The 22,407-nt window shown below is 66.2% G+C and overlaps 2 protein-coding genes across 6 annotated transcripts; one reads left to right on the top strand and one right to left on the bottom strand.

Moving 5' to 3' along the window:
* The first annotated feature begins 909 nt into the window (after positions 1 to 909).
* Positions 910 to 18,438, top strand: LOC111161627 (APC2, WNT signaling pathway regulator). Of its 5 annotated transcripts, none has more exons than XM_022525387.1 (14): positions 910 to 1,491; positions 1,650 to 1,740; positions 1,876 to 2,056; positions 3,156 to 3,264; positions 3,367 to 3,480; positions 3,956 to 4,033; positions 4,191 to 4,289; positions 4,851 to 5,226; positions 5,638 to 5,733; positions 8,292 to 8,431; positions 8,905 to 8,982; positions 9,172 to 9,288; positions 9,865 to 10,079; positions 11,021 to 18,438. In XM_022525387.1, the coding sequence occupies exons 1-14, from the start codon at positions 1,138 to 1,140 to the stop codon at positions 15,966 to 15,968; spliced, it is 6,996 nt and encodes a 2,331-aa protein (XP_022381095.1). In that variant the 5' UTR covers positions 910 to 1,137; the 3' UTR covers positions 15,969 to 18,438. The 5 variants fall into 5 exon arrangements, with proteins under 5 accessions (XP_022381095.1, XP_022381094.1, XP_022381093.1 ...); XM_022525386.1 differs by having other exon boundaries at positions 3,364 to 3,480; XM_022525385.1 differs by having other exon boundaries at positions 8,905 to 9,288.
* A 60-nt stretch (positions 18,439 to 18,498) lies between these two features.
* Positions 18,499 to 21,919, bottom strand: LOC111161628 (chromosome unknown C19orf25 homolog). The gene is made up of 3 exons (XM_022525389.1): positions 21,893 to 21,919; positions 21,486 to 21,617; positions 18,499 to 20,220 (listed from the first exon to the last, which is right to left on the bottom strand). The coding sequence occupies exons 2-3, from the start codon at positions 21,613 to 21,615 to the stop codon at positions 19,994 to 19,996; spliced, it is 357 nt and encodes a 118-aa protein (XP_022381097.1). The 5' UTR covers positions 21,616 to 21,617; positions 21,893 to 21,919; the 3' UTR covers positions 18,499 to 19,993.
* Positions 21,920 to 22,407: the final 488 nt, after the last annotated feature.

Here is a 22,407-nt window from a genome sequence, read left to right as displayed (position 1 = left end):
GTTTGCTCCATGACGACAGCCATGCTTGACCCTCTCATCAGCCTGCAGGATGGGCCAGGCATACCGCATTCCCATGGCTCAGATGGGCAAACAGAGGCCAGAGCGCACCACCTGGACTCCTGAGTCCTTCCAGGACCGGGCTCCAGTCATGCCTTGTCTGCCCCCCTGGCCTCACTTTCTTCCTCTGAGCACAGCCTGTTGGTGGTCCCTGAGGCTCAGGACTGTGACCGGGAACTCAGAAGACAAGGTCAGGCATACAGTAGGTCTTCCCGGTGGGATCGATGGCCTGACCTCATCTCTGCACCTTTACAACAGGACCAGCATGCCCTTGGTGACCTCCGGGGTGGGTGGGGTGGGGAGGGTTCTGTGGGTAGGAGCAGAGGGACAAGGGCGGTTGAGCGAATGAATGCAGGTGGCCAGGTGGGGGCGGGGGGTAAGCGCCTCCCTGTGGGCAAGGAGAAGGCGGGCTGGTCTGGGGAGGGGCTCCCAGGAAGGAGGTGGGGAAGAGGCCGGGCTGCCATTGGTGCGCCTCAGACAAAGGCGGAGGGAGGGGCGAGTGCTGATGGGAAGGGAACAAAGAGGGAAGGGGAGGGGTGGGGAGGAGGTGGGACAGCTCCAGGGAGGGCCTAGCCAAGAGAGGAGGGGCTGCCAGCCAGCTGGACAGAGGAAGGAGGCTGGGCCACAGTGAGAAAGGGCTGCCACACACAAAGAAGTGGATGGCAGTGGCAGAGCCCAGGAGACGGGGCATGGGGCCGCCGGGGGGCTGATCAGAGGGGAGTCAGGCTGGGCAGGCAGCTGCTGGGGCTCCAGCTGTTGGTGAAGGGGGCTGGGGGGCAGGGCATCCAGATTTTAGACCCCCAGGGTGACTGCAATGGGCTTGGGTCTGTCCAGTTGAGGGGTCGCCACATCGGCCTGGCCGTCGCTCTCCGCGCTTTTTGTTGGCGGGCGTGGCCTTGCTCTCACCCCTCGGCGGGGCCGGCCGGTGGTCTCTTCCCCGCACCTCTGGGCGGCTGCTCTCTGGGGTGGAGGCCCGTGGCCATCAGCAGGTGTGTCTGAGAACCCAGCAGTGAGGACAAACAGGCACTGGTGTCTGCTGGTCAGCTGCTCGTTTGGGTTTTGTGTCTTGACGTCCATCCCATGGCTCTGCCCACATCTGTCGCTGTCTGTCGCTCTGCTGGCCATGCTGCATGGCCTCGGGGCCAGCCCTGCAGCAGTCCACACCAGGCACTCCTGTGGGGACTCACCCCCCAGACTGGATGGGAGGGCTGGGACTTTGGTCAGGGGCCACCCCTTCCTAGACCCTTGGGTGAACCTTCTGACCTGTGGCCCCAGGCGCTCCAGGAGCTGAAGATGGCGAGCTCCGTGGCACCCTATGAGCAGCTGGTGCGGCAGGTGGAGGCCTTGAAGGCCGAGAACAGTCATCTGAGGCAGGAGCTGCGAGACAATTCCAGCCACCTGTCCAAGCTAGAGACGGAGACGTCCGGCATGAAGGTGCGGGTGGGGCTGGGCGGAGGTCGGAGGCACAAACACCAGGGTGCTGGACCAAGAGGCTGGCAGGCCAGGCTGGGGCATCTTGTGGTGGGGGTGGCTCAGGGGAGCCCAGGACAGCCGGCTTACGCTGCTGGCGCTCTCTCCCGCCCCCGCCGTAGGAGGTCCTGAAGCACTTACAGGGCAAGCTGGAGCAAGAGGCCGGAGTGCTGGTGTCCTTGGGGCAGACGGATGTGCTGGAGCAGCTGAAAGGTGAGGGCGCTGCTGGGGAGGCCCCTCTGCACACTGGGGCAATCTCCAGCCTTCCTCCAGAGGGAGCTGGGAGGAGAAGGAGGAGGAGGGGCAGGAAGGGGCACTGACCTCTCCCTCTCTTCCGTGTCCATACAGCCCTGCAGATGGACATCACCAGCCTGTACAACCTCAAGTTCCAACCCCCAGCCCTAAGCCCCGAGCCCGCGGCGCGGACCCCTGAAGAAAGTCCCGTCCACGGCTCTGGACCCTCTAAGGACAGTTTTGGGGAGCTGAGCAGGGCTACTGTCCGGCTGCTGGAGGAGCTGGACCGGGAACGGTGAGAGACAGCACGTGTCGGGAAGCCCCACTCCCAGCCAGCTCCGCCCCAGCTATCCCTGACCCCTGATTGGCCCACCGGCAAGTGCCCCACCCGCCTCCTGAGTGTGGCTCGTCTTCCCCCTTTCTCCCTCCCGAGGACCTCTGGAGGACAAAGAGGAGGGCTCCTGGGAGATGTCCTCAGGGGTCCCCAGCATGCAGGCCTCCCCAAGGACAGGGCTGTGTCCATTGCCAGGGTCAGGACTGGAGCCAGAAGGGCTCAAGGCAGCCTTTGTGGAGAGAGGGGCTGTGGCCCAGGAAACCCCGGCCCATGGCCCGCAGAGGAAAGCAGCGTCTGGAGCTCCCAGCTCGGCTCAGCTGGGTTGTGTGGGGTCCGACGGGGCAGTTCAGGACTGGCTTGGAGTCATGTCCATGCCCTGCTCTGGGACCTCAAGCTAGTCTCCTAACTCCTCCCAGCCTCAGACTTTTGCCCTGTAATTATATGGAACATAGGCCAAATTATTTGAAGTCAGTAAGTGTTTGAGGTGTCAAATAAGTTTATTTGACAGACAGAGATCACAAGCAGGCAGAGAGGCAGAGAGAGAGGAGGAAGCAGGCTTCCCGCTGAGCAGAGAGCCCGATGCGGGGCTTAATCCCAGGACCCCGAGATCGAGATCGTGACCCGAACCGAAGGCAGAGGCTTTAACCCACTGAGCCCCCCAGGCGCCCCAGGCAATAAGTTTTTATTTGAAGAAAAGAAAAGAGCCTAAACACTGAGCTCTGTACAATGGGAACAGCAGGGCGTCGCCGCAGCGTTGTTCCGAGGGAGGCTATTGGGCCTGGGTCAACCCGAGCCTGACGTGGTCTTCGCAGGCTAGAGGGAGACTAGCTGGTGCGGGAGAAGCGTCAGGGGCACAGCAGCCCCCTCGGAGCCTGTCTCCGGGGACCAGACCTTACCAAGGAGTCGCCTCTCTCCTTTGCGTGAACGCTCCGCCCCACCCAGCCCCGAGAGCACCGAGGCTGGTGCCCTGCAGGGAAGCGAGGCTTCCAGGGAGCAGGGCCCGCGCCGCGGCCTCAGCGGCCCCCCGTCCGCAGCTCGCGCCCACCGACTTCCTCCTCAGGTGCTTCCTGTTGAACGAGATCGAGAAGGAGGAGAAGGAGAAGCTCTGGTACTACTCGCAGCTGCAGGGCCTGTCCAAGCGCCTGGACGAGCTCCCGCACGTGGAGACGGTGAGCGGCCGCGGCGCGGGCCGCGCGGGGACGGGCGCGGGGGCGGACGCGGGGCTCGGGCGGGGACGCGCCCTCACCGCGGCCGCCCGCCCCTCCCAGCAGTTCTCGATGCAGATGGACCTGATCCGGCAGCAGCTGGAGTTCGAGGCCCAGCACATCCGCTCGCTGATGGAGGAGCGCTTCGGCACCTCCGACGAGATGGTGCAGCGCGCGCAGGTGAGGCGGGGCCGACCGGGACCGCGGGGGACGAGGCCTGGTGCGGGGGGCGAGGCCGGAGCCCTTTGTGGGTGGGGCCGGAGGGGGCTGAGGGCAGAGCCGGGCCCGGGGTGGGGGGGCGGAGTCCGAGAACAGCGGGGGCAGGGGGCGGGCGGTTGGCGGAACCGAGCGTGGCAGGCCCCGGGCCCCGGTGAGTGGACGGGACCGGATCAGGGAGTGGTGGAGTCCGTTCGGGTTGGGGTTGGGCCCGTGGGTGGGGCCGGGCTGTGGGCAGAGTCAGGCGACGGGGCGGGGCTCAGTGCGGGTGGGGCCAGGTAGAGGAGCAGGTGGGATCCGAGCCAGGGGCGGGGCCAGGGAGTGGGCGGAGTGGGACGTCAATGTGCCGTTTGGACCGCGGGTGGGGTCCTAGCCGGGAGTGGGCGGGGCCAGCGCCGGGGCGCAGTCAGCCCCGGCGAGCGCCTTTCTCTGCGCTCAGATCCGCGCTTCGCGCCTGGAGCAGATCGATCAGGAGCTGCTGTCCGCCCAGGACCGCGTGCCGCAGACCGAGCCCCAGGTACCGGGAGGGGTGGAGCCAGGGCCCTGCCCGGGGCGCAGGAACGGGCCCGCAGCCCCCACCCACATCGTCATGGGGCTGTGGCCGGCATCCGCAGTCTGGGCGCTTTGTGGGGTGCTCCCCAACCGAACCCCCAGGCCCGGCGTTCTCCGCACAGGCCCTGCTGGCGGTGAAGTCAGTGCCGGTAGAGGAGGACCCGGAGACTGAGGTCCCCACGCACCCTGACGATGGTGTCCCTCAGCCGGGCAACAGCAAGGTGAGGGGTATCCAGGTTCGTGGGGGACCCGAGCTGCGAGGGGTGAGGGCGGCCGGCTGGGTTGAGGCGCATGGTGAGGTGGGTCCCGAGTCGCTGTCAGACGTGGGGGACCCTCTCTCCTCTGTCTCTATAAAGTGTCCTCAGGTGTGGAAGGGCCACCTGGTTGGGGGGGTGCGGTGAGGCTGACAGAGCCAGCATGTGCTCTGGGGTTGGGAAGGTGGGTGGGGGATAGCTGTCCTGGGGGGGTTCAACCTAGTCTCAGACGTAGGAGGTCACCCACAGGAGTACCCAGTGAGGGACCACAGGGTGGACTCTTGGCCCTCCAGAACTGGGGGTACTTGGTGCTGGCTGATGCCTCCCATCCCCTCCCCACGTGTGTGCGCTGGCCCCCAGGAGGATGCAGGGCAGGGGGGTCAGGGTGAGCCAGCGATTCTCCGGGGCTGGGGTCACAGGACTCTCACTGTGTTTGGGCGGCGCACTGGGGGGCCGCGGCTAGCCCTGGCTGGGGCCCGGTGAGCTGGGCGGGGTTCCCTAACTTGACTTCATCCCCTGCCCTTCCAGGTGGAGGTGGTCTTCTGGTTGCTGTCCATGCTGGCGACACGGGACCAGGAGGACACAGCCCGCACCCTGCTGGCGATGTCCAGCTCGCCGGAGAGCTGCGTGGCGATGCGTCGCTCGGGGTGTCTGCCGCTGCTGCTGCAGATTCTGCATGGCGCCGAGGCTGGCGCTGGGAGCCCCGGGGCGCCGGGAGCCAAGGATGCACGCATGCGCGCCAACGCGGCGCTGCACAACATAGTCTTCTCGCAGCCGGACCAGGGCCTGGCGCGCAAGGAGATGCGCGTCCTGCATGTGTTGGAGCAGATCCGGGCCTACTGCGAGACCTGCTGGGACTGGCTGCAGGGCAGGGACGGCGCCGACGGAGGCGGCAACGGCGGGGGTGAGCACGTGGGAGCTTCGGTGTAGTGGGGCGGTGAGCCGGAAGAGCCGTCCAGGCCTCCCGCGGACTCCGGCTAGAGCCCATAACCTTTGCAAGCCGGGTGCAGTCTGGGACCCCTAGTGTTTGCGGGTCTTTGCAAAGTTAATATATGGCAAAAACACTGCCAAAAGGTCCTTAGCACCAGGCACTGCCTCATCGGCCTTTGCGATGCAGGGGTGTGGACAGCACCCTGTGACTTGCCTTTAGACAGGCGTGGTAAGGCCGCCCTGCTCTGGGAGGCCCCCCCATGCGTCCGCGAACAGCAGTTTGAAAAGCTCTGGGGTCCCTGCAGGCCTGTGGGGTGGAGAAGGCAGGAAAGGGCAGGGACGCACCAGCAGCAGGATGGCTCTGACCCAGCCCCCTGGCCCGCAGCCCCCGTCCCCATTGAGCCTCAGATCTGCCAGGCCACCTGTGCCGTGATGAAGCTGTCCTTTGATGAGGAGTACCGCCGTGCCATGAACGAGCTGGGTGAGTGCCCCCTGGCTTCCTCCAGGACTCCACACTGTCTCCTGACTGGCCCCGGGGGGCTGCTGGGCCTCATTCTGGCCAGGGCCGGCTTGGTAGCCACCAGGATGCTGGGGCTCAGAGAACGGGGAAGCGTCTCTGCTCAGGGAGCGTGGTGGGTGGCGGTGGGGGTCGACCTTGTGAAATCCTAGGTTTGCGAGCATTACAAGTGTTATGTCTCTTTCCCCATACAAGTCCTCGAAACCCGGGAAAAACAAATAGCAAAGCGCAAACATCACACCCGCGCATGCTCAATCTCACTGTCCGGAGACGCAGCTTCTCGCCTCGCAGGGGTCCGAACGCGCAAAGGGTAGACCCCGTGCGGGTTGGCTGCGTGGGAGGCATGTGCCCGGCCCTGGGGGAGGGCTCCCCCCGATATGCTGGATTTACAAAGGAAGACACAGGAAAACAAGGAAGCAGGCAACCCAGAGAAAACCCCAAATCTGGAAGCCTTGTGTGCTCAGCGGGTAGGCGGCGGCCACAGGCAGGTGTCTTACCCTCCCTCTGTAGTCCCCTGCGGTAGGGGGCAGAGGAGGTGGTCCGGTCTGTTCCGTGCACAAGACACCTGCACGCGTGTGCCCCAGAACTTAGTCTAAACACGGGAGGCCAGAGGGCCCCGGCCGTGCTTCCCACCCACCGGCACAAGGCCCAAACAGAGAATTTGTTAGCACCCTCTGACCTTGAACACTTGGACTAGGAACATGTAGACTGTCATATGGAACTGGTTCTGAGTGTGGCCCAGGAACCCTGGGGGTTCCTAACGCCCTCCTACGAGGTCCCCAAGGTCACAGTTGTTTTGATAAGGACACAAAGATATGATTTGCCTTTCCCACCCTGTCTTCTCCCGGCGTTTCCCTCTGAGGACTGCTGGGCTGCACACTCCAAGGGCTAAGAGGCTTCATTTTCATTTTCAGCAGGCGCGTATGCACGGCTGTTGCCCACAGGCACAGAATCTCTTTGGGGTCACAAACCTCACAAACGTTCAGAGGATACAGGGGTCCTGAGGGCAAAACACTTGCATACCGCCGGAGTCTGCCAGGAGCCCCTAGCCGGCAGCCCCTCCGCAGCTGAGTCACAGCACTTGCTGCCTCTTCTTGTCCGTGTCCTTCCTGTGGGGTTCCACATTCAGGAGGGTGAAGGGACTTGGAAGCAGCCCCTGAAATAACTTAGAATCACAAATTAAAGTTGTTAGAGGCGCCTGGCCGGCTCAGTCGGTAGATGCGGTGACAGTTGTTTGAGTGTTGTGAGTTCCGGTCCCACGTCGGGCCTGGAGCCTACTTAAAAAACCAACTTGTGGTAGAATACACATAAGATCCGCTTTCGTAACCGTCTCTGAGCGCACAGCTCCGCGGCAGGAAGCACTCACACCCCCGCCCTCCGTCTCCAGAACTTTCCATCTCTCCACACAGAGACCCTGTCCCCGTGAAGCATGGACTCCCCACCCCTGCCCCAGCCCCAGCTCCCACTCTCTCCTCTCTGTGTGGACGGGACTCCTCTGGGACCCTCCTGGGAGTGGGGTCCTGTGGGTCCTTCTGGATCCGGCTTATTTGATATAAATACCCTCGAGAAGAACATCTTTGGGGTCTGCCCATGCGGTAGCAGGTGTCAGAGTGTCCCGCCTTTCTGTGGCTGAGGAATGCTGCGTTGTGGACAGATACACTGTGTCCACCCATCTGTCCACGTCCGCTGATGGACATTTGGGTTGTGTCCCCCTCTCAGCCACTGTGAACACGTCGCAGGCTTGCATTGGAGGTTTTTATAACAGTGACTTACCACTTATTACATGGCCGGCACTATGCTTTTTTTTTTTTTTTTTAATAAGATTTTATTTATTTGACAGACAGAGATCACAAGCAGGCAGAGAGGCAGGCAGAGAGAGGAGGAAGCAGGCTCCCTGCTGGGCAGAGAGCCCGATGCGGGGCTCGATCCCAGAACCCCGAGATCATGACCTGAGCCGAAGGTCAGGTCACCAAGTCACCCAGATGCCCCACACTGGAGGTTTTTAGATGCGCACCACTCGCTTCCTGCCCCAGGGACGCTGGCATTTGCCCTCATCATCTCTGCCACAGGGAGACGGAGATGGGGCTTCTCATGCTTGCGCTGCTGCTGCTTTCCCTTGCTCCATACTGACCACATCCCCGATTCATTTTCCCCATAGTGCCTCCTGAGCACGGGCCATCCATAGCCTGCCCTCCGTGGCTCGTGGTCTAACGGTCTGGAGAGAATTCTCGTGGGGGATGTTGGGGGGCTTCCCTGAGAAAGTGACTGGAGCTGGGAGCAGAGCCAGTAACCTGGGCAAACAGCAGGGAAGAGCACTGCAGGCAAAGGGAACAGCCGTGCAATGACCCAGAGGCTGGGGAGTAGCCCTGGGGGCTGGGGAGGGGGACCTGAGCCGGGCAGGTGTGGGGTGGGAGGGAGCAGAGGGCATCTGAGGCCGGGAAGAAGGCAGGTGGGTGGTTTGGGGTGTCCGGCCGTGGGTGGGCACCCCGCAGGTGCACCACGCCCTGCTCGCGCCCCTGCAGGTGGGCTGCAGGCCGTCGCGGACTTGCTGCAGGTTGACTACGAGATGCACAAGATGACGCGGGACCCGCTCAACCTTGCCCTTCGCCGCTATGCCGGCATGACCCTCACCAACCTTACCTTTGGGGACGTCGCCAACAAGGTGCGTGGGGCAGCCGGAGGCTGGGCAGGGTCAGCGCTCTCCAGGTCGGAGCCCTCAACCTCACCACAGCTTCGAAACAGCCCTCAGAGATGGAGACAGTTGTCCCCAATTTGCAGGCGGGTAGACTGAGGCCCAGAGAGGGCTGGTGGGGCCGAGAAGGCTGGTGTCCGCATGCGATCAGCCAGGCCACCATCCTGCTGGCTGCTCTGAGGCCAGCTCTGCCGAGGATGGGGCCTCTGGACTAGGGGGCTGGGTGTCCGTGCTGGTCTGGGCTTCAGTTTCCTCATTGGATCAACAGGGTAAGTGCCGTCCCTCCCCTGCAGCACGCAGCAGTGAGGATGGGGGCTGGGCTCAAGCTCTAGCACACAGTAGGTGCTCAGTGAGCAGAGGAGGGAACCTGAAGGTGGGGGTGGGTCTACTTCATGCCCCCTGCCCTGCCTGGCATGGCGCGACTTCCCTCTTCACACCAACAGGCAACGCTGTGTGCCCGCCGGGGCTGCATGGAGGCCATCGTGGCCCAGCTGGCTTCTGAGAGCGAGGAACTCCACCAGGTACCTGGGCAGTGTGGCTCCAGGAGCGCCCTGTGGGGTGTCCCACCGCCTGAGGCCTTTCTGCTGGCCAGGCTCCCTCTCCCCTGGGTATGGGGCATCCCCTCCAGTCTCTGCTCAGCTCCACCTGGCACAGGCGTGGAGGCTCTGGTGGCCTTAGGTCCACATTGCCCCTTCTCTGCCCCGGCCCAGGTGGTGTCCAGCATCCTGCGCAACCTGTCCTGGAGGGCTGACATCAACAGCAAGAAGGTGCTGAGGGAGGTCGGCAGCATGACTGCCCTGATGCAGTGTGTTCTTCGAGCCTCCAAGGTGGGCACCAGCTGGAGTGGGAGGCTGGGGACAGGGAGACCTCACCTCAGGCCTCAGGAAGAGGGACCAGCCAGGGCTGTTCAGTGCCAGCCACAGCGCAGGGAGACCTGCGAGAGGGGGTGAGTTCCCCATCTCTGGGGGAAATCAAGCCAAATAGTGCACTGGAGAGCAGCTGGTCCACACCTGGGGCTTCCAACCCTGTATCTCAAGATCCTTTCACTGTTACTTGTATGGGAAAACCTATTTGGGTGCCTTTTTTTTTTAAAGATTTCATTTATTTACCTGACACAGAGAGAGAGAGATCCCAAGCAGGCAGAGAGGCAGGCAGAGAGAGAGGCAGAAGCAGGCTCCCTGCTGAGCAGAGAGCCCTATGTGGGGCTCGATTCCAAGACCCTGAGATCATGACCTGGACTGAAGGCAGAGGCTTAACCCACTGAGCCACCCAGGTGCCCCTTGGGTGCCTTTCTTCCCAGCCTTGTGTCCACACCTTGATAGGAACAGCTGAGTGGGCGGGGCTGGCCTGGTCCCTGCTCCCTGCCCCCACACTGACCCCCTCCTTACCCGATCTGTGTCCAGGAGTCCACCCTGAAGAGCGTGCTCAGTGCCCTGTGGAACCTGTCGGCACACAGCACGGAGAACAAGGCGGCCATCTGCCAGGTGGACGGTGCCCTGGGCTTCCTGGTGAGCACACTGACCCACAAGTGCCAGAGCAACTCCCTGGCCATCATCGAGAGCGGCGGCGGCATCCTGCGCAACGTGTCCAGCCTCATTGCCACCCGGGAGGACTACAGGTCAGCCCCTCCCAGCCCACGGCCACCGGGGGTGGAGGGCGCAGGGCCCTGCACTGGGAGAAGGGGGTCGCCCCTGTGTAGTTTGGGCTTGGGGACGGCAGAGCCCACTTGTCTGGGAACCAAGGACAAGCCTTGTTCTGTGCTGAGAATGGACGGTCCCAACTGGTCCCTAGAGACTACATTTTTTAGTGTAAATATATCTCAAATCTTGTGTGGGATATACTTATACTAAATCTTAAACTAATTTATTAAAATAAAAATATGTGTTACTTTCTAAATATTAACAAATACTTGTTCTTTACTGACAATTTTATAAATACTATCAAGAAATATTCATCCCTTATCAAAATAAAGTATTATTTATGAGACAATAATCACTAATGTTTTTGACGTAGGAAAATATGTAATATTTATGTTTAGTGTAAGTATATCCCAAATATGGCATAGGCTATACTTGTGCTAAAGATTTTACTTTATTTTTTTAAAGATTTTATTTATTCATTTGACAGACAGAGATCACAAGCAGGCAGAGAGGCAGGCAGAGATGGGGGTGGGAAGCAGGCTCCCGCTGAGCAGAGAGCCCGATGCAGGGCTCGATCCCAGGACCCTGAGACCATGACCTGAGCCGAAGGCAGAGGCTTAACCCACTGAGCCACCCAGGCGCCCCTAATATATACATGTTAGTAAACATTTAGTCCGTTTTCTGAAATTCAGTTACCTTACTCAGCGTTGGCTAAGACTGGCTCCCCCACTGCGGTCCCATCCGGGCAGGGCAGAGCAGAGTGGGGCGCAGGGGGCGAGGGGCGGGATCTGGGGGAGAAGGGGCGGGGCGGGGGCGGGGCGGGGCGAGCCGTGGGGGGAGCCCAGCGATGGGCGGGGTGCAAGGGGGCGGGGCCGCGCGTGCCTGACGCTTCCTCGCCCCGCCCCCGCCCCGCCCGCAGGCAGGTGCTGCGGGACCACAACTGCCTGCAGACGCTGCTCCAGCACCTGACATCGCACAGCCTGACCATCGTGAGCAACGCCTGCGGCACGCTCTGGAACCTGTCCGCCCGCAGCCCGCGTGACCAAGAGCTCCTGTGGGACCTGGGGGCCGTGGGCATGCTGCGCAACCTGGTGCACTCCAAGCACAAGATGATCGCCATGGGCAGCGCCGCCGCCCTGCGTAACCTGCTGGCCCACCGCCCCGCCAAGTACCAGACCACAGCCACCGCCGTCTCCCCTGGCGCATGCGCTCCCAGCCTGTACGTGCGGAAGCAGCGGGCGCTGGAGGCCGAGCTGGACACGCGGCATCTGGCGCAGGCGCTCGACCACCTGGAGAAGCAGGGCCTGCCGGAGGCGGAGGCCGACGCAGCCTCCAAGAAGCCCCTGCCGCCCCTGCGGCACCTGGACGGGCTGGCCCGGGACTACGCCTCCGACTCCGGCTGCTTCGATGACGACGAGGCGCCCTCCCTGGCCGCTGCAGCCGCCACCGCGGAGCCTGCCAGCCCCGCGGTGCTGTCGCTCTTCCTGGGGAGCCCCTTCCTGCAGGGGCAGGCGCTGGCCCGGGCCCCGCCAGCCCCCCGCAGTGTGCCAGAGGCAGAGAAGGAGGCCGGCAGGGAGGTGGCCGTGGCGGCCAGAGCCAAGGCCAAGCTGGCGCTGGCGGTGGCACGAATCGACAGGCTAGTGGAGGACATCTCCGCCCTGCACACCTCGTCGGACGACAGCTTCAGCCTCAGCTCTGGGGACCCTGGGCAGGAAGCGCCACGTGAAGGCCGGGCCCAGTCCTGCTCTCCTTGCCGGCGGCCGGAGGTCAGGCGGCCAGAGGCTGGCAGTCGGGCCCACCCACTGCTGCGGCTCAAGGCTGCCCACGCCAGCCTCTCCAATGACAGCCTCAACAGCGGCAGCACCGGTGACGGGCGCTGTCCCCGTGAGCACACACGGTCCTGCCCGCTGGCCGTGCTGGCCGAGCACCGCGAGGGGTCCCCGAGCAGCCAGGTGCGGCCCAGCCGGCTTGACCTCCACCTGCCGGGCAGCCAGGAGCCGGCGTCCCGGGACGGCTCTGCCCCTGACGCCTGTGTGCGCACCATCAGGCTGTCGCCCACCTACCGGCACGTACCACTCTTCGAGGGCAACCCCAGGGCGGGCATGGGGTCCCTGGCCCCCGGAGCCCGGAAGCAGGCCTGGCTGCCCATGGATGGCCTGAGCAAGGTGCCGGAGAAGCTGGTGGCAGAGACCGTGCCACTGTGCCTGTCGCGCTGCAGCTCCCTGTCCTCGCTGTCCTCGGCTGGTCGCCCAGGCCCCAGTGAGGCCGGGGACCTGGACAGTGACTCATCCCTGGAAGGGCTGGAGGAGGCCGGACCCAGCAAGGCTGACCTGGACGGGGCCTGGCTTGGCCCCGGGGCTGCCTCCCTGCCCGTGGCCATCCCGGCTCCCCAGCGGGGCCGGGGCCTGGGGGTGGAGGACGCCACCCCGTCCAGCTCCTCGGAGAACTGCGTGCAGGAGACGCCGCTGGTGCTGAGCCGCTGCAGTTCGGTGAGCTCCCTGAGCAGCTTCGAGAGCCCGTCCATCGCCAGCTCCGTCCCGAGTGACCCGTGCAGCGGGCTGGGCAGCGGCACGGTCAGCCCCAGCGAGCTGCCCGACAGCCCCGGGCAGACCATGCCACCCAGCCGCAGCAAGACGCCCCCGCTAGCCCCCGCGCCCCCCGGCGAGCGGGAGAGCACCCAGTTCAGCCTGCAGTGGGAGAGCTACGTGAAGCGCTTCCTGGACATCGCCGACCGCCGCGAGCGCTGCCGGCTTCCGTCCGAGCTGGACGCGGGCAGCGTGCGCTTCACCGTGGAGAAGCCGGACGAGAACTTCTCCTGCGCCTCCAGCCTCAGCGCGCTGGCCCTGCACGAGCACTACGTGCAAAAGGATGTGGAGCTGCGGCTGCTGCCCCCAGCCTGCCCCGAGCGTGGCGGCGGCGGCGGCGGCCCCGGCATGCACTTTGCAGGGCACCGCCGGCGGGACGAGGCCGGTGGCTGTCTCGAGGGCCCGGCAGCCGCTGACCAGGAGCTGGAGCTGCTGCGCGAGTGCCTGGGGGCGGCAGTCCCCGCCCGGCTCCGCAAGGTGGCCTCGGCGCTGGTGCCTGGTCGCCGCGCATTGCCCGTGCCCGTCTACATGCTGGTGCCGGCCCCTGCCCGGGGGGAGGACTCCTGCGCTGACTCTGCTGACGGCACGCCCGTCACCTTCTCTAGTGCCACCTCGCTCAGTGACGAGACACTGCAGGGACCTCCCAGGGACCCACCCAGCGGGCACTCGGACAGGCAGAAGCCTGCAGGTTGCGAGGCCCCGGCCAGGCAGGCCACGGGACACAGGCACAGGGCGTGGGGTGCGGGCCAGAGCCCAGGGCAGGCCCGGGGCGTGGGCAGGAGCAGGGAGGGGCTGGAGCTTCCCCTCCACCGGCCCTCGAGAGCCTACAAGGACCAGGATGTCTTTCGCCCCAGCCCGGGCCGCGGGGATGGGGCGCTGCAGTCTCTGTGCCTCACGACGCCCACCGAGGAAGCCGTGTACTGCTTCTACGACAACGACTCAGACGAGGAGCCCTCCGAGGCGGTGGTGCCCCCGCGGCGGGCATCTGCCATCCCCCGGGCGGTAAAGAGAGAGCGCCCGGCTGGCAGGAAGGAGGTGCAGGCCGCACCCAAGGCTACGCCCAAGGCCACGCAAGCTGCCCGTGCCCAGCCCAGCCTCATTGCCGATGAGATGCCGCCGTGCTACTCCCTGAGCTCCTCCGCCAGCTCCCTTAGTGAGCCCGACCCCCCTGAGCACCCAGCAGGCCGGCCCCAGGCTCTCGAGCCAGCTGTCAGCAAGGGGCCAGGCGCTGCAGGGGGTCGTCATGGCCCCCCAAGCCCACAGGTGGAGACAGGGCTGCTCCGGCGCAGTGTCAACTCCACGGTGCCCAGGCGCCGGTTCCAAGCATCGGGCCCTCGGCGCCGCAAGCCCCAAGCCGCCCAGCCAGACAAGCAGCCTGCAGAGGGGCCCCGGGAGCGCGGGGACGAGGCGGCCAGCTCTGACCATGCCTCCGACCTTGACAGCGTTGAGTGGCGCGCTATCCAGGAGGGCGCCAACTCCATTGTCACGTGGCTGCACCAGGCGGCGGCCGCGGCCACCCACGAGGCCTCATCTGGGTCTGACTCCATCCTGTCCGGGTCGGGGCTGTCGGGGAGCTCCACCCTGCAACCCACACTGCACAGGAAGGGACGGCGGCTGCAGGCAGAGGGCCCGGTGGGCAGCACTGCGAGGCCGGAGAAACGGGACTCGGCCCTGGCCCAGCATAGCACCAGTGGCCCCGAGAAGCTGCGCGGGGCTCAGAAGACCGCGTGCAGGGTGCCAGCCGTGCTCCGGGGAAGGACCGTGATCTATGTGCCCAGCCCGGCCCCCCGGGCCCAACCCAAAAGCCACCCTGGCACCCGTGTGGCACCGAGGAAGATGGGACCCCCGAGTCCTGCGCAGCCAGGAGCCCCCGCCAAGACCCCCAGCCCCGGGCAGCAGCGGTCTCGAAGCCTACACCGGCCGGGCAAAAGCTCGGAGCTGGCGGCGCTGAGCCGTCCACAGAGGAGTGCCACACCGCCCGCCCGCCTGGCCAAGGCCCCTTCCTCGGGGTCCTCCCCCGCCTCTCCGGCCTCCCAGCCCCCTACAAGGAGGCCGCCCCCAGGCGCCCAGGCAGCAGGGCCTCTCCCCGGCCCCGGGGCAGCTCTGGTGCCCCAAACACCCACGCGGGCCCTGCTGTCTAAGCAGCACAAGACGCAGAAGTCACCTGTGCGGATCCCCTTCATGCAGAGGCCAGCCAGGCGGGGGCCGCCAGCCCTGGCCAGGGCAGCTCCGGAGCCGGGTCCCCGGGGTCGGGCGGCAGCGGAGGGAAGCCCTGGCGCCCGAGGGGGCCGCCTGGGCCTCGTGCGTGTGGCCTCTGCCCGCTCCAGCGGCAGCGGGTCGTCCGACCGCTCCGGTTTCCAGCGGCAGCTGACCTTTATCAAGGAGTCCCCGGGCCTGCACCGCCGCCGCTCAGGACTGTCCACCCCAGAGGCTGCACCCCCCGCCTCCCAGGGCGGCTCACCCCGCCGCAGTCGACCCGCGCTGCCCGCCGTCTTCCTCTGCTCCTCGCGCTGCGACGAGCTGCGGGCAGCCCCCAGGCAGGTTCCAGCCCCCCAGCAAGCCCTGGTGGCCAGGCCCAGGCCCAGCGAGCGGCCCGCCCGGCGCCCGAGCTCCGAGAGCCCGTCCCGCCTGCCTGTCCGCACGCCCGCCGCCCCACCCGAGGCGGTCAAGCGGTACGCCTCCCTGCCGCACATCAGCGTGGCCCGCAGGCCCGACGGGGCCGCCCCCGGGCCCAGCGCCGACGCTGCCCGCCGCAGCAGCGATGGAGAGGCCCGGCCACTGCCGAGGGTGGCGGCACCAGGCACCACGTGGCGTCGCATCCGGGATGAGGACGTTCCACACATCCTGCGGAGCACGCTGCCTGCCACTGCCCTGCCACTGATGGGCGCCCCGTCCGAGGAGGGCCCCAGCGGCCCCCCACAGCGCAAGACCAGCGACGCCGTGGTCCAGACGGAAGACTTTGCCGCCACTAAGACCAACTCCAGCACGTCTCCGAGTCTGGAAAGCAGGGGGCCCCCCCAGGCCTCAGTCAGCGGCCCCAGCACACTCACCAGCAGCGATGCGGACGGGCTTGGCCCCACCAAAGCGCCCACCTCTGCCCCCTTTGTCCATGAGGGCCTGGGGGTGGCTGCAGGGGGCTTTCCCGCCAGCCGGCATGGCTCTCCCAGCCGCTCGGCCCGTGTCCCCCCCTTCAACTATGTGCCCAGCCCCATGGTGGCAGCCACCACTGACTTGGCCACAGAGAAAGCCCCCACTGCTGCCCCTGCCAGCCTCCTGGAATAGTGGCCAGCACCGGCCTTCTAGAACATCCTCTCCTGGCCAAGGGCTGGTCTGGCTGCCTGGAGGGTGGTCCTAGGGTCCATCTACCCATCAGAGCCTTTGGAGCCCCACTGCAGCCTGGATTGGCCTCACATCTCACGCACAGACGCTTGCTTCGTGCTGCGGGGGCTCTGGAGGGAACGGGTTGCCGGCGCCATCTCTCGTCCCAGCCTGGTGCGAGCACAGCGAGGCGGTCTGGCCCCAGGCTGGCCTCCACATGGGGACCACCCTCCCAGCCTGGGCTGCCCTCAGCAGCAACGCTCCAGGGCCCCCCACTCTGCTGGGCCAAGCCGCAGCAAGACCGTCCCATGTCAGGAGCCGCAGGGAGGTGACAGAATCCGCCCGAGGTGGGGGGCAGGGCTGGGGAGGGTGGCCCCATCAAGCAAGCGCCTGCCAGCTGGGGGCCTCGGCATCTGTCCCAGCCTCCACTGGGATGCAGCCTGTAATTTTGGGAGGCCCAGTAATTGGTTAATGATGGCTCCGCGGGTTTGTTTGCCTTCTCAGCCCCAGCTGGGGAGCGTGGGGGTAGGGAGTGGCTGAGTCCAACTCAAAGCCCCTGCCCCGCCCTAGACATTGCCGCTGAGGGAGTCGGGAGCACCCCAGGGGTGGTGCATGGAGCAGCCTGGAAGGACAGGGAGAGGCCGGTGCGCGGAAAGCAGAGGCGGGAGCTGTCTCTGGCTTAGAACCCTGGTTGGGGGGAGGGGGCCCCTGGAGGTGGGCACGGAGCAGCGAGGGTGTAGGGGAGCTGGGACGCTGCCTGGGTCTGCGAGCACACCCTGTGGGAAGAAGCGTGTGGACGGACGTCCCTGCGGCAGCCTCGCTTTTCAATTCCATTCTCCTTTACGACACATGAAGCCCTGGGGTCCTCGGGCTCCGTGCCAGGTGCACCGTCTTCTCCGGACAGCACAGCAGCGGCGGGAGCCGGGTTTGGCCACTGGAGGACGCTGGCCACCGGGTGCTAGAGTGTCGCTGCCCTGGAGGCAGACAGACCGAGGGACAGTGAGCCTGGAGGCCTCACTTCTTCCCCCTCCCCTGCCAGCCCGCCCAGGGACCTTGCGCCTGGGCTTGGTGTCCGCTCCAAGGGCGCCTCCTTGCCCAAAGAGCCAGCGACCTCTTTCCTGCACATGGAGGCTCCAGGGAGAAGCTGCTCCCGGCTCGCAGATCTGCTGTGACAGCCGCCTCGCCAGAGCGCCACTGCCGGCCCGGAGCAGATGCTGTGAGCCTCTGCGAGCATCAGTCCCTTCTCTGAAGGGGCAGCACACCGCGAGCCCCCGCCCACAGACACCACAGTCCCTCCCCATCATCCAGAAGTTTCCCATGGGTCACCGTCCTCGAAGGGAACCCTCGTGAGCCGTGCTGATTCCAGACCCCACGGATGTCCTGCTGCCGTCATGCTGCATCACACCCCCCGCCCCGCCAAGCACCCAGTCCTGTGTGACAGGAGCCAGGGCGGCAACCACTGGAGATGGCGATGGTGGCTGAGCCAGCTGCAAACAGCCACAGCCCGCCCCTGGGGACACACCGGTGTGTCTGGGACTCTTTTCAGAAAGTGCCAGTCCCTGTCCCCACTGTACCCTGAAGGGCTGGGACTGAGGGTCTTCCAAGTTCCCTTCTGGATCTGGGGACTGCCAGACATCACGCTCGCATCTCCGTAAGACAGGTGCTCCCCACGATGGCCTGGTGGGAAGACACGGCAGTGGACCCACCGCCAGCTCGTCCGGCCACAAGGGCCCACAGCTTTGAGCGCCTGCGCACTGTGAGACCCAGGGCAGTGCTTCTGCCGCTCTGTGCCTGTTTCCCCACGTGGGCCGTGGGGAGAACTCCCAGAGCTACCTCTTGGGCGAGTGGAGAGCCCACCATGCCCAGGGGAGACCTGTGCTTCGGGACGCTCCCTCGCTGCCGCCCTCTGCCTGCCTCTCGGCCGGCGCCTGGGCAGCCTGCGCCCGCCCACGCCTGGCAGCCACTTTGCCTCCCCCCACCCACCCCACCCCCGCGCAGGGACACAGCCACACCTCGGCATCCAGCCTGGGCAGGTAGCGGGCGCCCTGGTACATGCTTCCTGGAGGTGGCCGCAGGTGGCAGTCACCGACCATCGACCTGAGTCAGGAGCTGAAGGCCTAAGGTCTCAGGACCCAAAGGACCAACACAGCCACCGGCCAGGGAGACCGTGAAGGACCCCTGTGCCTCTTCAGCACTCCGGGGGCGAGCCCGAGGAGAATACCTGGGACCCCCAGCCTGTGACCTTAGGCCCCAGGGCCAGATGGACACCACTGCTAGCTGGGTGCTGAATTCGGGGACACCCGCTGGCGCGGCATTACCTCACCCTTGCTGCCCCCTCTCATCACCCGGCTGGCGGCCGCACACTCCAGCCCAAGCCTGGCTGTCTGGGTCTGCCCCTTGCCTCTCTGCCCGGTCTGCGCAGCGTACAGGACCCGTGTAAATACAGCCCTGTCTGCCCCCACGAACCCACTAACCACACCAAACAGCCGTCGTCTGGCGGGAGGAAGCCGTGGAACCAGGCGGCTCACATGCACCTTTAATAAAGCTGTTGAACCACACCATGGCCTCTGGCTCCCTTCCCAAGGGCGAGCAGATGGGGGGTGGGAGGGGCCTCCACCCGGGGTCGGTATGTGGACTGCCGAACGGGCCGCCGCCAGGAGCCAGCAGACGACCACAAGCTTTCAGAAGTCCTCCCTGGACAGGTCCCTGGAGGCAGAGCTGGAGCGTGGCCTGGGCCCCAGGACGGCAGCACAGGGATGTCAGCGCACATGTCCCGGCCTGAGCCCAGAGGGGGCTCCGCAGAGCAGACAGGACCCCGGAGTCCGGCAGCGGCTGGAGACCAGGGCCGAGCAGGTGGGCTGTTAGCAGCTGCGGAAGGGTGCTGAAGGGCCAGGGGCCCTGGGCTGGGCGGTCACGACGTCCACTGCCAATGCTGGAGCCACGCCCGGGTTCTCTGTACCCCTGTGCCCCCAGGCATACATTCTGGTTTCCAGTTTTGGGGGACTCTTGGGCTTAAGCAGGCTCCCCTTCTTCAGGGAAAGAGAAACCCCTCTGGGACGCTCAGGGTCATAGTGTCAGGCCCCGCTGTGCTGCTCCCGAGCTCCCGTAGACCCCAGGAGAGTGGCTGCTCCCGGGCGACCTGCGCAGGGGCCAGGGCCGAGCAGCCTGCACCCGGGGGGCTTTGGGGGACACCCACAAGCGGACGGCTTCTGTGGTGCCTCGCACAGCCACTGCTGCTCTGGTCTCCTGGAAGTCTGTCTTTTGGGGTGAAAAGCCCTTTTCAAGATCTGCTTCTGCTCCACGGCCCCCACACCCACCCACAGGCAAAGCTTACCAGGACGGAAGCAGCCATTGAGTGCTTGCATGGGAGACGGGCCAGTCTGTCCTCAACGGGGCCCAGGCCAGAAGCCCCGTGTGATGCAGTCCCGCAGCTCCCAGGCCGGTCCCGCACCCCGACCGGGACCCTGGCCCACGGGAGCGCCCACACCTTAGCTCAGGGTCCTCAGGGCCGGCACCCGCCAGAGGCTCCATCTCACATCTGGGCCCTGCCGGGCAAGGGCTCCGCGCACAGCCGCGGCCACTGTGCTGGACGGAACAGAACCCTAACCCCAGCCTCTTCCAGAATCCGGGGGGCCCTGCGGTTCAGGTGGAGATGGCAGAGGCGGCAGAGCGGATCCCACCAGCTCAGTCTACAGGGAGCTGGGACCCCAGAGGGAGGGAGAGGAGGGTGGACGGCCTGGCCTTGGGTGCGGGGCCCCATGCGAAGTCCGGTCTGGGCTCCATGGCCCCGGGTGAGCAGCATCCTCACCGCCCCAGGCCTGACCCCCAGGGAGGGGCCCATGCCCAGCTGTGTCTCCGGGGCTCTCTGGGTACCGGGACACACCCAGACCACGGGAGCCGGGGGTCTAAGCTGTGGCAGATCAGGAGTCACGGGGAGCCGGGGGCCGCCCTGCCCAGGGTGCAGGTGCTCGGGCAAGCGGGTGGACCACTCAGCCCAAGGAGGCAGCCACGGCTCCGGGCAGCGCCACCTGCTTCACCTGGCCGACCTCGCGCTCCAGCTCCTCCCCGGCTCGCCGCAGCGCCTCGCACTTGCGCTTCAGCCCGTCGCCCGCCTGCTGCAGCCGCTGATTCATGGCCACGTAGGCCTGGCTCTGCTGGTAGAGCTGCTCCTGCCGGGCCTCGGAGTCCTCCACCCTCCCGGGGAGGCCTGCGGCGCCTGGGGACAGGACATGCGCACGGGTCAGGGAGGGACAGGAAGAGGGCACAGCTCATCCCCTCAGCAAAGCCACTGGAGGGAACCGATCACAGAACAAGCCTGGCGCGTGCGCGGAGGCCCGGCCCGGGTATCGGCCTCCACTCCCGCAAACCGACCCCACGAGGGAACCACAGAGCAGGCCGGCTCCCAACCCGGTCTGGAAGCCAGACGCCGGGTCGCGCCCCCCAAACCTCCTCCCCGGCCAGCAGCCTTGTGAAACCCCACAGTCGGGGAGACGGCGCATTTCCCACCCCCTGCGTCCGAGAAGAGCACAGGCCCGGCGGGCAGCGCACACACGCGAGGGCTGCAGGCCCCAGAGACATGCCGAGACGCTCTCCGCCTGCCCGGCTCCCGGGTCTGGGGACAGGCGCAGACACTGGGATTTGACCAAGTCACTTCACCACCTGCGTCGGGACTAGGGAGGGACACGGGCCACACGACACACGCGGCTGCGAGCAAGCTGCCCCTCAGAGGGCCCTCGCGCAGCCCGGGACTGCCCCCCACCGCCGCGACAGAGCCAGCCCCGGCCGGGGGTGGCTCGTGCACACGAAGCACCGCGGCGCGGAGCAAAGCAGCGCGTCCTTCCTGTCCCGCGGTGGTCCTGTTTCAGCTCCCGAGGCATTTCTCTGCGACCGTGGTTCCCCAGACCCGTGCGGACAGCGGGGACAGTCTCCGCCAGAGGAAGGCAAGTGCACCCCGTCCCGCGGCTGGCCTGGCCTCGCACCTCCCGGACGGGCTCCGGGACAGTTTCACGAAGGAATGCACGAAGCCACGGGGCAGAACACAAAGCTCACCGCGGTCGCAGCCAGGGCCTCCCCGAGCCAGGGCCGCGTGAAGCCGGTGGAGACATCTGGGCTGCCCGGCTGGCCGCCCCATGCCCCTCCCGCACGCCTCCGCGGCGGCCGCCGGCTCTGTGCCCACTCGCCCTCGTGGCCCCGAGACCCCGACGTCCTGCCATGTCCCTTGTCACCACGCATTCTCGCCCCCACAAGTGAAAAAGGAAAATCTCCTCTTTTCCTTTGAACTTCCACGCGCTGCGCGGGATCCAGAGCCGGCTCCGCCCCCCCCCAGCCCCCGGGCGCGCCCCTGGCTGCCAGGCCGTACGAGGCTGCGAGCTCGATCTGGCCGCGGGGTGCGGGGGTGGAGCTGCGGCTCGGGCTGCAGCTGGGCCGCGCCGCCCTTGCCCCAGCGCCGGAGTCTCGGGGGCGTCCCTTCCCTCCCCGTACCTTCCGGGGCCAGCGCGGTGAAAACCGGGTCGTCGGAGGGCGCACCCTGCACGTCCTCCAGGATCTGCTCCACCGTGGGGGGCGCCGGGCGCGTGGGCAGCACCACTCGCTTCTTGGCCTTGGAACTCATCCCTGGAGGCGAGAGAAGAGGGCGATGACGGCGACGTCCGCCTCTCCGCCTTTCCCCGGGCCCTTCCTCCCGCCCAGCGAACTCCTACACACCCGCCGGAGCCCCGTTCCCAGGGAACCCGCCCCGCCCCGCCCCGCCCCTTCGGACTCGCTTCGCCTCTGGCCCTCCCGACGACCGACAACATGGGGCCAGGGGTTTCAGTTCCCGGCTCCCTCGCTGCCTCAGTTTCCCTGCGAAAGCTTCGAGCGCCGCTACCGCCTCACCCTGGCGCACCTACCGAGCCGCCCGAGCCGCTGAAGAGACACTTCCGCTTCCGGTCTTAGCGCGGGGCCCCGCCTCCAGGCTCACGCCACGGCTTACTGCCTCCTCCGTCTCCTGCCCGCCTCTCGCCGAGAGGCCACGCCCCCTCTTAAAGGGAGAGCGCACGAGGCGGCCCTCGTCCTGTCCTACCAGACCGAGGAGTATGTGACCTCAGCCTGCCCGACTCGCGGGTCCTGGAAGAGCATCGGGTGGGCGTGGGGTCCTGTCCCGGCCCCCCTCGCGGCGTCACAAAACACCAGTCCCGGTTTTCTGCCGAAAGGGGACAGGGCGCACAACCCACGTGGGCTGTCGTGGGAACCAGTTACTGCCCCGGCTGTGCGGGTTACTGGGAGGTGGCCAGGGTCGCTGGAGGCAGGTCGGCGTCGCCTCGCCTGCTAGATCCCATCATGGTCGCCCCTCTGGTCCCTAAAACTTCCCGCCTGGGCTCCTGCCCTGACAGCTAGGGTGGGAAGACAAGCTCAGATCAGAGGG

Source organism: Enhydra lutris, unplaced genomic scaffold (genome assembly GCF_002288905.1).
Source record: "Enhydra lutris kenyoni isolate GAN:26980312 unplaced genomic scaffold, ASM228890v2 scaffoldscaffold86, whole genome shotgun sequence".
Lineage (NCBI taxonomy): Eukaryota > Metazoa > Chordata > Mammalia > Carnivora > Mustelidae > Enhydra > Enhydra lutris.
The sequence above is the reverse complement of the archived record's forward strand: the minus strand, read 5'-3'. Positions and strand labels throughout refer to the sequence as shown.